The sequence below is a fragment of the Solea senegalensis genome, linkage group LG14 (assembly GCF_019176455.1).
Source record: "Solea senegalensis isolate Sse05_10M linkage group LG14, IFAPA_SoseM_1, whole genome shotgun sequence".
Taxonomy (NCBI): Eukaryota; Metazoa; Chordata; class Actinopteri; order Pleuronectiformes; family Soleidae; genus Solea; species Solea senegalensis.
The window spans coordinates 3,309,846-3,325,034 of record NC_058034.1 but is presented as its reverse complement, the minus strand read 5'-3'; the positions used below and the strand labels follow the sequence as shown (position 1 = coordinate 3,325,034).

Below are 15,189 nucleotides of genomic sequence, written 5' to 3'. Positions count from 1 at the left end.
TTGAGATCTCACCGCTCTTTGTTCTTTGTTCTCTTACAGACGCTGGAACAGTGAGTGAATGTACTGAGTGAAATTCAGGGTGAGCTCTGAGATGTAAGACTTGCATTCTGCCTTTTCACTTCTTGGTTTTTGAAAAAAACTAGAAGTAGTTCACTCCCTTGTGAGGGAAGTGAATGATGAGACATGTACCCAGTAGTCACCCTGCAAGAATCAGGGTGGTGGTGACTTTAAAGGATTTCCTGATACTTCCCAATTTTTTTCACCTATTTTTTTTAATCTGTTGAGTTTAAGAAATAACCTCTGAAAGCTCCTTTGTCTTGTCTCTTGCTTTTTCTCTTGACAGATCCTAATCACAAGACTTGGAAGAAACTAAGGTAAGATTTTGCTTGCTGTGTTCGCTGAGGTCTGTCATTAATTTCACTCTGCTTTTGTTTTCCACTTTGGTATCTGCATGGTGAATTTTCTTTTTATTGTTCTGCAATACATTTATGTCTCCCACACTTAATATGTGGAACCACTTTTTAAAGATGACCAACAAAATACAAAAAAGGTGATGGATCAAATGTGAGCATCTTCTGTGTCTTTTTATAACATCTTTTGATGTAAGGCAGATATCACCAAGAGATTAAAATGAGCCACTATATAACGTAATACAAGTGATTTTTTTTTAAAGTTTGAATATGTCAGTTTTTTTAACGTTTCTGCAGTTTTATTCTTTTCAGACAAAACAAGGACAATTGCAGCAGAAATATAAATAAAGATTAAAGATATCTTTAATCTATATGACACTTAAAGGAATGAGTGTAATTCTCCACACAGGACAGATTGATCTTAATTGAATAAATGCACAAACACCACAGAGCACAGTTTTTCTAAGCATGGACACATAAGCTCACATTTACTGCCTTCAATGAAACCTTGTCATACTTGAAGTTTTATTAACCCAACAAGATAAAAATCCTACATTTTTGTAAGACAGCACATGGATTAGAACCCTCGTTTGTTTTGCAAATAATTCCACTTATCACTCTAAGGGCCATTATTTGCATTATTTGTAGTCTAAGTAATGAAATCTGTTCCTGATGTTCCTTCTCATATAAATACTTTGACCCAACTGCAGGCTTTGTTTTTAAAGATAATCTGAGTTATGACCACTTCATGTCTGTAGGTGGCAGCAGCAGCTTGTCTCAGCTGTTTGTATTTGCCTGAGTAAAGATATAAAATAATAATACGTATATTATTATGTGTCTTTTTGTTGTGTTTTGTGGACTTTTTTCCAACTTGTCAGCCTTTTAAATTTGTTTTTTTTTAATTTTTTTTTCCAGCTCACACATCAATGATTCTGCAGTCAACATCACAACCTGAAGCCTGCAACGTTTCCTTGCCTTTACCCCCCAGCTGGGGGCGCTGCCATGCAAATAAGTAAGGTTAACATTTTCAAAGTGTGGTCATTTCTTAATCTATTGGACCTCTTCTCATCTACTGCTGCATTTCTGTTATTAAGTGCAACTCACTTACACGTACATGTTTTATTACATCCATTTTCGCATTTCTTCCTAGAAAGGTTGAGGCAGCCATGGCTGTCTGTAATTTGAAAATATAAAAATCATCAATCTGTGAGGCTGTGTTGAACTGTATGCTGGTGTTCTGGGATCTTCATTCTCCAGATATACCATCTCTTCAGTGGAGTCCATCAAATTTGGTTTCCTGTGGCAACAGGTACGACCTTTGGCCCTGCACGTGTCCAATTCAAATGCCAGTTCAGTGGACCAGAAAAGGCAAAACACCGAAATGGTCCTGGCATTTGCTGAATTGCTTCTCTCCTTTTGTGGCGTCTCTCATTCTCTGTAGTCAGAATTGTTTGTGGCTAGAAAGGAAAGCGACTGATGCATCTTAGACAGACCCGTGGCCTTCTATCGGCGGTTTCACACTGCAAACACACGTCACATGTTTCTCCATCCCTCTCCTCCAGCTGAAAGTTTGTCACTCATCTCCTGCAGCCTCTCAGCGACTCGAGGCCAAGTGAGTCAGAGCCGCGCTGACCTGAGGAAAGCTGCTCAACTCAACTAGGCAAAGTGGAGGAGCAGAACCGAGAGGTGAAGGAAGGATGTGAGTAGAGAGTCGGCTCATAATGGAGGGACATGGTTTGGGGGTTTGACCCACATGTCAGGAAACAAGACGTCTCCTAGGTGACAAAGTTATGCGGAAAGTGGCAGAGGGTTGACAGGAAGGAAGATGGATGGCAACAATATGAGGCTGTGGGTTAAAAATGGAACCTAATGACTTGTCAGGCCTCATGCTTGACCATAATGAGTGACCGCACAGTGTGTGCGCTGTGACAGACACTCACCGTGGCAGGAACAAGCGAGCGAATCTGGAGATGCACTCGACCCCCTGCCGAGCTCCTGTGCAGTTCCTGTTCTCTCTCTCTGACGTCGTGCCTCGTTTCTGCGTAGCAGCACCACTGACGCCTCCTCCCGGACCTTCCAGGAAGACAGATGGACATCAGCAGATTATAGATGTCGCGCCACAGTGATTAACACTCTCTGAATTGACTCCTGGAGCTACTTTATTTATATATAATTACCCGGCATCGTCACCTGTGTGTAGATACACCCGTCTGTCTGGATAACAAGACTTGGACAACCTCAGAAACACTGAAGCCCATCAGTATTTTCCAACATTGAAGTTCACTTGTGTACTTATGGGTACTTTTTGAAAAAGCTCGTGTTGCTCACACATTATGGGACGACAGAGATGTAAGGTCTGGCCCTTTAATGAGAGCAGAACAGACACATTAACCTTTTCAGAGGCTGTAGCCTGACTTGGTCTCAGCGCTGCTGAAGAGTCCCAGACTGCTGTATCGATCTCATTATTTTGTAAAAGGAAGTTGTTAACAGTGTGAGCCTTTGGAGTGTTATGACATTCAGATATTTCCCTGAAGATACTGTCTCCATTTTAATGATATTTCTTTTTTTTCCCCATTTATCTTTTTCTATTCAGGTAATTTGTTAATGGAAAGACCAATAATCAATAATTTTGAAGTTTACTGTAATTAGTTTGTGGAGACAAGTTGGTTATTACTTTCATTTATTTAATTTTCCTGTGTGTTTTTGTTATTTTTTAACAGGATTACACAAAAACTGCTGAATTACATGGAGCACTGATCTGGACAGAACCCATTACATTTTCTTCCCTCTAACAATGTAACATAAGACGGTTTTTAATGTTACACACAGTAATGGAAATGATTTTTGGGTGTTTTTATTTGTATAAACTACTGTGGATCCAAATAAAGATTTCAATCAGGCACATTTTAATGTCTGTCATTAAACTGGCAGATAAATGAATCTTGAGATTATTTGCTAAAAGCCAAATGCTAGATATTTACAGATCTCAGCTGAACCAAATGAATCTTTTAGATGATCAGATCAGTCTTCCTGTTTTTCTTTTATATTTTCTTACCATGAAAACTCACAAGTTACTCAGGAAGTAAATGTTAGTACATATTACTCCTAAATGTGGCGACTGAAAAGTAGTACTATCGCTTTACATTACTCGTTGTATTACTAGAACAAGTCATGTTTATTAATGATACATATTTGTAAAATAATCAAATCCAAAATGTAATTTTGGAACGTAATCCATCTTTGCTATTTCTAACCATTTCTGCGAGATTTAACGCGATTATAAAGCTTTGAAACATTAAAACACGTTTTGTGTGACAAATGTTGGTGGGTGCTGAGTGAGCGAGCGCTCAAATTTGTCCCTGCAGTCAATGTGATAAGTGGCTCTTTTCAATTGTTGATCGCATCAGACAATGACCTCTGGTCTGACCTCTGAAAGGAAGGTGTCTAATTATCTGCACTCAAAGCTCAAACAGCTGATGTGGTTTGCAGGTTGGGCTTATGCTGTCCTTGTGTCTCCATCCTTGTCTCTTTGTCCTTGTGTCTCTGCCCTTGTAGGTTGAACCGTTTTTACCACCTGGTGAAGATAGTGAAGCTCGCCTCTGTTTCATGTGTCTGCACATGAACAGTTTATGTGGAAACACATTGGTAAATGTTACATACGCCGTCAACGCAACTGAATGTCAACTTTATATACAGTATGTTTTTAACGTATTATGTGCTTCAGGTGGGAGGGGTTCATGTGGTAGAGCAGGTTTGGCAGAGGATGTGTGTGTGTATAAGTATAAAGTACACGCATACATTATACTATTTTGCTTGATTTAGTACATGTTGCTCCTGAGGTCTTCAAATCAATGGGTTTTAAACAGTATTACTTGTATTTACCTCATCTCACCTTTGACAGGGTTCCTTCTGCTCCAAGTCTGTTTCTTGTGTCGGCTTTGTGAGTGAGTGATGTTTGATTCTCATACAGTACATCAGTATTATTATTGTTGTTATTATTATTATTGTGAATCTTCAGTCAGTCATCATCTAACCGCTTTATCCTCCACCAGAGGGTCGCGGGGGGTGCTGTGCCAATCTCAGCTACATCGGGCGATAGGCGGGGTACACCCTGGACAGTTCGCCAGTCCATCGCAGGGCCACACACAGCTAGAGACAAACAACCATTCACTCTCACACCTATGGTCAATTTAGGATGTCCAATTTACCTAATCCCCACATTGCATGTTTTTGGACTGTGGGAGGAAGCCGGAGAACCCGGAGAGAACCCACGCACACACGGGGAGAACATGCAAACTCCATGCAGAAAGGCCCTTGTTCCAACCTGGGCTCGAACCCGGGTCTTCTCGCTGCAAGGCGAGAGTGCTAACCACTACACCACCGTGTGACCCTTATTGTGAATCTTATTTCACAAAAATAGGATTGCATAAGATAAAATAAAGCTTAAAAGAGAAGGCACGCAAACTGCAAAGCCATAACCGTATGAATGACGAAGCTGTTTTACTGAGGGCTTTTTTCCATTCAGTGTTTGTGAAGCTGTTGGTGCTGCCATCATTCACTAAGTCACCAAGTATGGACTCACAAAGTAGCTGAAACCTGTTGCTATATTCCTGAGTTCCTCCCTGCAGTCGGTGCAGTGCTTTTTAATGGCTCTGCTGATCTCTGATAAAGCAGTGCCGCCGTGCTCCTCTCACAGTCTGTGGGTTAGATGGCACGCCGCTTAAAACCAAAACAAACTTAAAACATATTCTACCACATCCATTCTTTCTTTTTTTGTTAAAGTTCAAGTGAGAGCAAATTGCCTGTGGATAAATAAAAGGCAAAGGAAGAGAGGATATGGATCTAAATGAAGTGGGGAGGCTATTGCAGTGCCGTGACGAAACAAAGTGTTTTTTTGTCCTGCAGATCAATGAAGTCAGTGGGACCCTTTTCTATTTCAGACGGACAAATGTGTTTGTTGCCATAGCAAAGTTTCCAGGGTCGGTTTAATTCTGAAGAAGGACAGACAAAAAAAAAGGAGGTGGAGGGGGAAAAAAAGGCTGTAAATTGAATTAGTGTACACAGGTGCATGTTCTCCACAGTTCATTGTCCGCTCAGCTGCATGTGCTTTTCCTGCTCACATAGGCACAGTCTTATTAGATATAATGGTTTGCACTGAGAGGCGCTGTGATGTGCTGTGTGTGTGTGTGTGTGCTACTGAGGGAAAAAAACAAACACATCTAGCAAGTGAGTGGAGGTCTGAAGTGACCAACAAAGACTCACTTCTCTTTGACTTTATATGACCTTCATATCGGGCATATCAGACTAAAAATAGGGACTGGTAAATGTAGACTTTAATCATGCATCACATTAAAAGAACACTCACAACTTGATCATAATGAATTTCTGTTGTTGGGATAATTATGAATGGGCTAAATTGTTATCTCGGAAATGCTGTCTACAGTCCTAGTCCTAGTCCTGGGAAACCTGCACATTTCTGTTCATTCCTGGAACTCAGTGATCTTGTTTAAAGCTGCAGTGCGTAACTCATGATGATGTTTTGTTGTTGTTGTTGTTGTTGTTGTTGTTGTTGTTGATGATGTGATTATTCTGTCTCTGTTTGGTGTTTCTGAACAAGAACAATGCTGTTTGCTTCATTTCAATATGGGCTCTGTCATGCAATACTATCAGATCTGACTGAGGGACAGCAACACAGGGGTGGGTGGGGACAGGAAGTATTTATCCAATCAAACTGCTGAATGACTGGGTTTTATTGAGCAGCAAAATTCACAACTTTCACCTCTGGAGAGGTTCCATGCGAGCTGAGCTGATACTAAAATGTGACTTCAACAGACTGCCGGAGAGTCGTCACTGGAAGAGGCATGAGTAGGGATGGGAATTGATAAGAATTTAAAGATTCCGATTCCATTATCGATATTGTTTACTGATCCGATTCTTTATCGATTCTCTTATGGCGCTCACGTTAACTAAGTAGACGGGGCCTGTCCTGCCTGGAGAGTTGAAAGTTACCTTCAGCATTAATAACAGATGGAATCCCGTTAGCTCCGCTGCTGCTTGACTCGTCGCTAAGTAGCAGTGTATCAAACACACGACAGTCCTGCAAATGAATTGCATGCTGTGTGGCCAACGAAATGAAAACTGTACAAGTGTTGCACGTGACCATCTTGTCGTCTTTTTGCGAGAAATATAACCACACTTCTCGCCTCGGCGCCATGTTTCTCAACCAAAACAACGCAACCCATGTGTGACGTCATGACGCATTTGCAACGAGCGGAACCGATAAGCGGAACCATTAGGCAGACACACTAGCGGTTCCGAGTGCGACGTCCAACACATGAATCAAACCGTCAGTGCCGAATGTGGATCGGTTAAAAAGACTTGAGCCAAATCACAACCTGCTCTGTCGTATTTCAGTTCAGTGCTCCAGTCATGCAGGAATTACTGAACTCATCTTTTTAATGATTCAGTACGTCGATAGTGACTTTTACTCGTCACTACTTTGTGTGTGTCGCATATCAAATGACGTCACAGCAGTTGTTGTGATGACTCCAACCGCATTGAGGAGATACTATAGTAATGGAAAACAGAGTCGAGCTGCGCCGTGCCGAGTCGTTCTGGAACTGTTTAGTGGAAAAGCAGCGTTAGTTGGAGCCAACCTGAGGCATATGTAAGTGAACTCAGCTGTGTGTGGGAAGAAAAACATTTGAACATCTTTAGATATATTCACATATCTAAATAGTGTTTGCAACGTCCACTGTTGCATTGTGTTATTTTTCAGTTCACGTTCAGTAAAAACAAAGGGTGACACCGGTTTGGAATAAATATACAGCTACAGCAAATTATAGTGTTACATTTGAATCAATAAGCACAGTCCACTCAGGTCCCAAAACAAATGCAGCACAGGGCCCCGTAAAAGCTTGGGCCGGCCCTGATCTTAGTTATTCTTTTCTGAACAATAAAGCTGTTCATGTGAATCTACTGCACTACATTTCTTGCTGCTGTGTTGACAACAACAACAATACTCTGATGAAAGACCAACATTTTTCTGCCGCAGAAATAACAGCAGGCAGGATGAACCTGTTACACCAACCTGTAAGATTCCTCTTCCTCTCATAGACTGTGTGTGTGTGTGTGTGTGTGTGTGTGCGCGCGCAAAGCGCAGGTTGATCTTATTGGTCAGCTGCTGACGCGTGCCGTCTATAAAGCGCGCGGCACTTGTTCCAGTAGCTGCTGAGACGGTCTGAAGGCGCATAGCGGCGCCGCGCAGCGCACCAACTCATCTAAGGAGAGAAAACACCTGTTACTGACGGAGCAGGCGGAGAGAAAGAAAGAAAGAAAGAAAGACAACAGTGTGTGTGTGTGTGTTTTTTCTCAACCCTGTAAGTAACTCACCTTTCAATTTCTCTTGCTTTGATTTGTTTTCCCCGCAGATTCAGCCTTTGAGAGGTTTTTGGGAAACTGACGCAGGTGCGTATATGCGTCCGAGCATCTTTGCTGCTGGACAGAATTTTTAGTCTTTGACTTCTGTGACTTTTTCCCCGCTGTTTAAGAAGCAGAAACATTTTGGATGAGGAACTGTTATATATTGATATATAATAAAAATGAAAAACAACTATCTTTTGACCAAACATCTTTCTCTGTCTTTAAATTGACAATATAGAATTCAATGCTGATATTATTAGTTATTAGTTTTTAGAATAAAACACATTTTTATGTCAAGGGAGGATGCATTTTTCTATTTTGAGTAAAAATAAAGATTTAATTAAATAAAAAAATAAAATTTATAAACAGTGATGATTCCCACTTGTTGTTCAGTCCCTGCACTGATACACTATTACGTGCACCGCTGCAGCCCTATAACATTACTGCACGTAAATGTTGTAATTCAAATCTGCTTGATATCTTGTGTGTCAGTTTAATGACTTCACATAAAATCTAATGAGCCTATTAATTCAACTTCCTTCCATCCTCATGAGAGCTTTTACTCTGAAGCGTCTGGAATCAGTAGATCAATAATTTAGTCCCAGATTCACTTTGCTGTTACTGTATTATTTCTTGTTGCTATCCCATAAACGCTTGGTTTGGGCTGTGTTTGCACATCAGAGCTAGAACACCTTGGTGCTATTTTTATCCCTCTCCTTCCTCCTCTTATCATTTACGTCTCCTCCCCTGTGTGTTATTAATTGCAGACACACTTGACCACACTTTGCTGCCAGTGGGACAATGTGGGTTCTGGATAAGATCCGTGGGTCGGTGGAGACTGGTATGCTGAGACAGGGAGAGAATGGAGACAAGAAAGTCATCGCCCCGGCCTACAGTAACGTCCTCACTCCGGACAAGATCCCAGACTTTTTCATTCCTCCCAAGCTCATCAGCTGCCCCCCAGAGCCCGAGGTTCCCAATGTGAAACCCAAGGAAGGGCTGCAGCCGTCCACTTCAGAGCACACCATCAGCAGTGGGAAGAAAAGCAGCAGCCAGAAAAGTCCTCGTCTGATGGCCAAGATTGCAGGAGACACAAAGAACTTGTTGAGAGCAGCAAACCGCCACATCATACAGATCGAGAGTGCTGATGATGTCGTAGCTGGTGACACCAACGCAGACCCCCAGTCACAGACGGCTATGTCCCTGCCGTATGTTCCCAAGACTCAGACGTCATACGGATTTGCGACCTTGAAAGAAAGCCCGCACACTCGCCGAAAAGAATCTCTGTTCCACTGTGAGCTGACCAGTCCCATCACCTCCCCAAACACACAGAGGAAGACCCAGGGGAAAGGCGGCGACGCAGGAAACCACCTGAATCCCGCCGACGTCAACACGTCTCACATGAATCCTTATCGTTACTTCAGCGGTGGAGAAAGTGACACGTGCTCCTCAGCGGAGTCCTCACCCTTCAGCTCCCCTCTGCTCTCCCGCTCCGCGTCTCTGCTCAAGATCTTCACCCATGAGACACAAGCGAAAGTCGTGAAAGCCAAGCGGACGTTCGCTCGCCACAGCTCCCTCTCCACAGACGAGTGCAGCTCAGCCGAGCCCAGTCCCAACATCCCGCGACGGCTCCACGTCCCTTCCTTTCACTATGGTGCTGGCGCTTCCGACCACGGCCTCCACCAAGAGCACACCATCAACCTGCACAAAGGCGGAGTGGTTAGGATCAATGCCAACTATGACTCCAGCACTTCCCGCCTCCTGATCCGCGTCCTGGCAACAGAGAGCCTATACGACAAGCACTTTGACGTGAAGACCATCAACTGCTGTGTGTCCGTCTACCTGAACCCGGGCAAGCAGCAGAAGCAAAGGAGCAACATCATCAAGAACAGCCGCAACCCGGTCTTCAACGAGGACTTCTTCTTTGACTCGATCAGCTCGGTTCAGGTGAAGAAACTGTCGGTGAAGTTCAAGGTGGTGAACAAAGGCACCAGCCTGAAGAGGGACACGCTGCTGGGAGAGCGAGAGGTGCCACTAACAAAGCTGATCCCCGGGCTTTAGATCCACATGACCTGGAGGTCAAAGCAACCAAAAACAAACGATTTGGACTGGATCATAAATTAGATGTTTGCACTGGTTTCTCTAGGTTCTTCTCTTTTCTTTTTTTATAATCGTAGCTTAAGGGCATAAAGGGAGACAAAGTGATCCAATGAAGACAGAGATTTCTAGAAAGAGAGTCTCGAGTGAGAGACGTGAAAAAGCACCAAGTTTAAGAAAACGCAACAGATGAAGGATTTCTCGTGGTTCCTTCAACTGAGCTCTTTTTTTCTAGACACGTCTCCCCAACCAACGTCCTCAGTCAAGGCTGCTTCAAGGGTTGGACAGCACCTGTGCATCAGCCTGTCCCGATGTGCTTGTGTCTCAGTCTTATTATTGAGTGTATGCATGTTTTTTTTTTATTATTATAATGTGATACAAATCCACAACAGCACAGGACGGGGAGTCTACATTAGCCGTGCTGTTGTGTGTTCAGCACAAAGATGCCTTTGTGTGCCCGTGTGAGCTTTGAAGTGGCACTACATCCTGATGTGCAAATGACCCTTTGATCCCAGTTACCATGGCCCACCTCGTGCAGGGGGAGGGAGGGCAAGGACAAACAGAGCAGTCACGATAATCACAATTACATGCTCGTGAAAGATATATAGATCATAATACAATTGATAATGCAAAGCCTATGGTTGCCATGGTTGGATCTTTACGTGTGTGTGTGTGTGTGCGGATCTTGAAGGTGGAGCGGATTAGTCTATTAAAGTTTGGTCTAAAAACATATAGAGAAGGAAATCTAAAGCTTATTTTGATAAGATTCTTTCCTGCCTGTCACAAAGACATATCAACAAAGTCTGAAGATTATGTCTTATAGTGGGGTAATGCCTTAACCTTTGAAAAACAGTAAAAATTAGAGATACGATACATGTAATTGAACATAGATCTTAGTGAGATTTTGTCATTAGCATGTGGTTAAAAGTGACATCGTAAATAGCATCATGGTAAAATTATACGCACAAAAAGATAATATTGTTTGGTTGAGGTAATGTGGGTGTGTGATATTTCTGTTATTCTAAAGTTATATCGACTTTTATTGAGTCAAACGCTGCATCTGGGATGTTTGTCTGTAAATTGCAGGTCCCCCATTGATTTTGTCTTACATATTGACGCTGTTTGTTTTCTCCTATCACAACTTTTGGTGATATTTTAAAATGTCCTTCATTGTTTGGATGGGTGTTCATTTGTTTGCCGACTGCCTGCGTTGCTGTGTTATCATCACCAGCTGTCCATTGGCAAAACAGCATGAAACCAACAGCAGGATGTGAGTAAAACCAACGCCAGATTATAAAAACTATACGAGTCAAGCGAAACCTTATGTAGAAACTAGCATGGATGTGGAGGAAGCAGGTCTTTTATATATATATATATATATGTTTATATATATATATATATATTGTTTTGTATTACATTTTTTCAGCGTTACTAAATGAAATCCGTCCATTCATGAAACCCATGTGACATTTGTGCATGTGACAACAGAACTTCATCCTCTATTTATGCAACTGGGCTGTTGCCTTAGTCACAATGTTGGCGATGGACAAATACAGTACTTGTGTGCATGTAAATGTAATAAACCTCTCACGAGGGAGGAACAGAGCATGGTAGTGGACGTGCAGAGTAGCACATGCATGGCATATGTCAATAACATGCTGGTGTTCGCCAGACAAAAGTTTAAATGAAACCCTAAAGCCTTACTGTGTACGTGTGTGTGTCTCAGAGAGACTCGTGTTTTGATTAGCATGACATTTTGTCCAGAGTTTGTGTAAAATACAATGAATTGTCTTGAAATAAGTATAAACGTGTGTTGGATTTGTAATGAAGGTAATTTACACATGTACTATAGTTTCTGTTATTGTCAGCGAAGTGCCAGTTATGCACTTGTGAGTGAGAAGTGCTGGTGAGAGGCATTTGAATGATGACTTTTCAACACTAATGAAGCCCAGGGGACCGAGCAAGAAACCATGTCAAGAAAGAAAAAAGGAAAAAAGGAAACAATTCTCTGCCAAGAAGAGTAGCCCTTTCCTCAGATAGTGTACTTTGTCCTCCTAAAGAATCAGAAGAAGTTTAGTCTGTGTTTTCACAAAGACAAAGACACAATTTCAAAAAATTAAATGTGTTTAAGGAAAGTGAAGGACACGCAGACATTTCTGGATCTATTCAAAGGATTGTGCGTGATTTCAGCCTCGTGTCTGAGTCTAAGAGTGATGCAAACGACAAACGGAGGTTTCGTACAAACTGCCCCAAAGCTTTGGCTTAATTCTGGCAGGATTATTTCCCCCTGGTGTTTGTAGCATACTGTACTTGTAGCACTGTTGTTGATTTGCTCTGTGTTACTTTTTATACATGCAGGAACACTCTGAGGCTTAGTGTGTCGTAATCCCTGCATACCCGTGTGCAAACGTACAGTGCCTGCACGTAAACTTATTGTGTTTTCTACCTGAACTTTCCTAAATAGTACTCAACGCTGTTATCGCCGAACCTTTTTGAGAGTTATTATAGCATGACTTCAGTAGCATCAGCACTAAATGTCAGTGGGTTCTTAATGTGCAGCGGTGGGACGCCTTGTTCTTTTTACACAAATTGTCAGAGTTCTAATTGTTTTGACAGTTTTCATGTGATTTATCATTTAGTGGAACTGAAATACAGGGTGGAAGAGGACAAGCGGCTATCTGTGCACACTGCAACTCCAGATAATTCAACAAATTGTGCATTTTGTTTATTTCATCCATGAAAAAACAAACACATTTTATTCTTGAATCAAGTGAACTCTCCAGGTCGTTTATCTTCCTCTGTCACTTTCTGCTTAACCCTCTCCGCCTTCACTCAGTTTCACTTGATCGTTTTGTTACAGTTTCTCAAACAAAATCAGGACACTGAAGAAATCCCAGCATCGGCTTTTCGCGATATCAGATCACGCAACCTGAAATACAAGAATTTGAGCTACTTGACTCACATTGCCTTGCATGACTGATGCAAAACCCGCATCTGCTCGAGTCCTCGCAAGTGGGAATTCATCAGAATTCCTCCTCTTAAGGATAATGAATGTGCCAAATGTGATGATGCAAACCAATCAGGGTTGTATTACCTTTATTTAAGTGACACAGGAAATACCGTGATTCATTTCTCCATTATTTTTATTGCAGTTGTTATATCCTGCACTCGGCTGTTTGATAAGACACAGGGTGGAGAAGTTTGAGTGAACTGTCGGTGTTTGTGTGTGAGCGAGACTTAGATTTTGCTTCTTTTTAAAAAAATGTAATAAATATACATGTATATATATATATACTGTATATAAATATTCTGTCTCAAGTCTTCCTGTCTCGACAGGTTCTCTCTGGAAACTGAAGCTGCAAATTGCCGGTCCGTTACTTGACACTGAAATCTTAGTATCTCTCCAGACATGTATGAACATTTCCATGTGCTGCGTGTTGTTCTTGTGTTTCTGGCGTATGTACGTAGGTGCATATTTTACTTCTGTGATGCTACAGCAGCCGACAGCTGCCCTGTGGTCACTGTGCTAATGAGTGTGAAGTCGTTTAATTAAAGGAAAAGTTCCACAGCATCTCTGTTTGTTTGTGTTGTTATTGATTTCAGGTCACGTGGTGATTTTTGTGTCACTTCATTGACATGACCTGCTATTACTGTCACATGACTAATATTTCATGATAAATCCAAATTAAATTTGAGTTCATTCAGGCAAATAATATTCAGAAAAATATTATAATAGTTGTAATTATGGAATTTTGGAAATCTGACCGAGAAACAAACAAACATATGACCACATTTCTTTGTAATATAAGAAACACTCATCCATGAAACTAATATTAGGCATAGTATATTAGCAATTATTGGTGATATTTGCTAATTATCACTAGTTTTCTTTTTACACACACATACATATATACAGTATATGTATATATATACATATATACACAGTATATAAATCCAAAGCTTTGTTTGCCTGTCTGTCTGTCCTTTAATATTCTCAACAACCGCTCGTCAAGTCAACATCAGTCTTGGCAGTCGTGTTGCCGTAGAGTCCACTGTGACCCCGACCTCCTGTGAAATTTAAAAATCTTCTAAATGACAGGTTGTCAAAAGAAAAAGGACATTAAGACAAAAGACACAGAGTGAGAAAGAGAGAATAGAAGCAGACACAAATACACAGACTCTCAAAACCATGAATATAGTTATACTAATAAAACAAATGTGTGAACTTAATAAATGAATACATAATTAAGTGACTCAAGCGACAATTATAGCCAGTGATTAAATACAGATTCTGTAAACACCTGCTTTAGAGTAAGAATATTAAGTAAAATGAGATTAAATGAAACACTGATGATTTCCCTCGACTTTAAATTCTCAACATTTTCTCCTCCTTCCCTCATCTCTGACTCACTGTCACTGTTCTGTTTTTATAATTACGTTCATTCACAATAATGTGACACTTTTGCTTCTTTGCACTAATCACTGGTCTTAATAACGCGCGCCCTATTCAGAGATTCCGTACCATTTTAATTCCTCTGCTGCCTCTCGTCTCCTTGTCCTTTGTCCCTCTTTCACAGCATAACACTGGACCACATCAAACGGCTTGTCTCTGCCGTGCAATCTTCATTTGGCAGGGGTAAAATATGACACCATCGTTATCAGCCTCAGGAGTCTGGGAATTGCTGTTTTTGGACAGGAAGTGTGTGACAGGAGCCTGGAGATGCTCCACAGCAGGAAAACACTGCTAATAACGGCCACTGTCATAGCTCTATTTCATTCTTTTTTTCCCCTACAGATAAATGTATCTGAAAAATATCTAGAATTGGAAAAAAAAAGAAAAAAGTTTCAGTTTAGTCCTGAATTCATTATCAGATATTGTGTTTCTGAGCGGCTGCTCATAAAAAAAAAAAAAAAACTGTTTAATTTGAGCTGCTCTAGTTGAGACTTAAATTAATTTAAGTCTCAAGTGGAGGTGAAATTTAGGACATTTAGGAAAGTTTATTGGTAGAAATTGAATATGCCACCCACTTGTATGCTTGTGATTGTGTCTAACTGCTTTAAAATGAGAAAAGTGTATTTTCTCAGCCATAGAATAAGCCAATATTTACCTGACAGCACAAACACATGTAAACATAATAATCAGACTGGAATTTTGAGAGCCAGATAATAAGTTGGAAGTGAAATAAATATTGCATGTATATCATAAACACACTGATGGAATGACCGACCGATTTCTACCTGTCTATCTTCAAGAAGCTCT

General features: G+C 41.2%; 1 protein-coding gene across 2 annotated transcripts; it reads left to right on the top strand.

Annotated features, from left to right (window-relative positions):
* The first annotated feature begins 12 nt into the window (after positions 1-12).
* Positions 13-13,500, top strand: LOC122780536 (C2 calcium-dependent domain-containing protein 4C). Of its 2 annotated transcripts, XM_044043554.1 has the most exons (5): positions 13-93; positions 344-374; positions 1,326-4,055; positions 7,841-7,877; positions 8,600-13,500. In XM_044043554.1, exon 5 carries the CDS (start codon positions 8,634-8,636, stop codon positions 9,891-9,893), a length of 1,260 nt encoding a protein of 419 aa, XP_043899489.1. In that variant the 5' UTR covers positions 13-93; positions 344-374; positions 1,326-4,055; positions 7,841-7,877; positions 8,600-8,633; the 3' UTR covers positions 9,894-13,500. The 2 variants fall into 2 exon arrangements, with proteins under 2 accessions (XP_043899489.1, XP_043899490.1); XM_044043555.1 differs by lacking the exons at positions 13-93; positions 344-374; positions 1,326-4,055; positions 7,841-7,877 and adding an exon at positions 7,143-7,789.
* The last annotated feature ends 1,689 nt before the right edge of the window (positions 13,501-15,189 follow it).

Bases quoted from the DNA above. Each gene is read 5' to 3' on its own strand.
- LOC122780536 (XM_044043554.1), top strand. From the start codon at position 8,634: ATGTGGGTTCTGGATAAGATCCGTGGGTCGGTGGAGACTGGTATGCTG.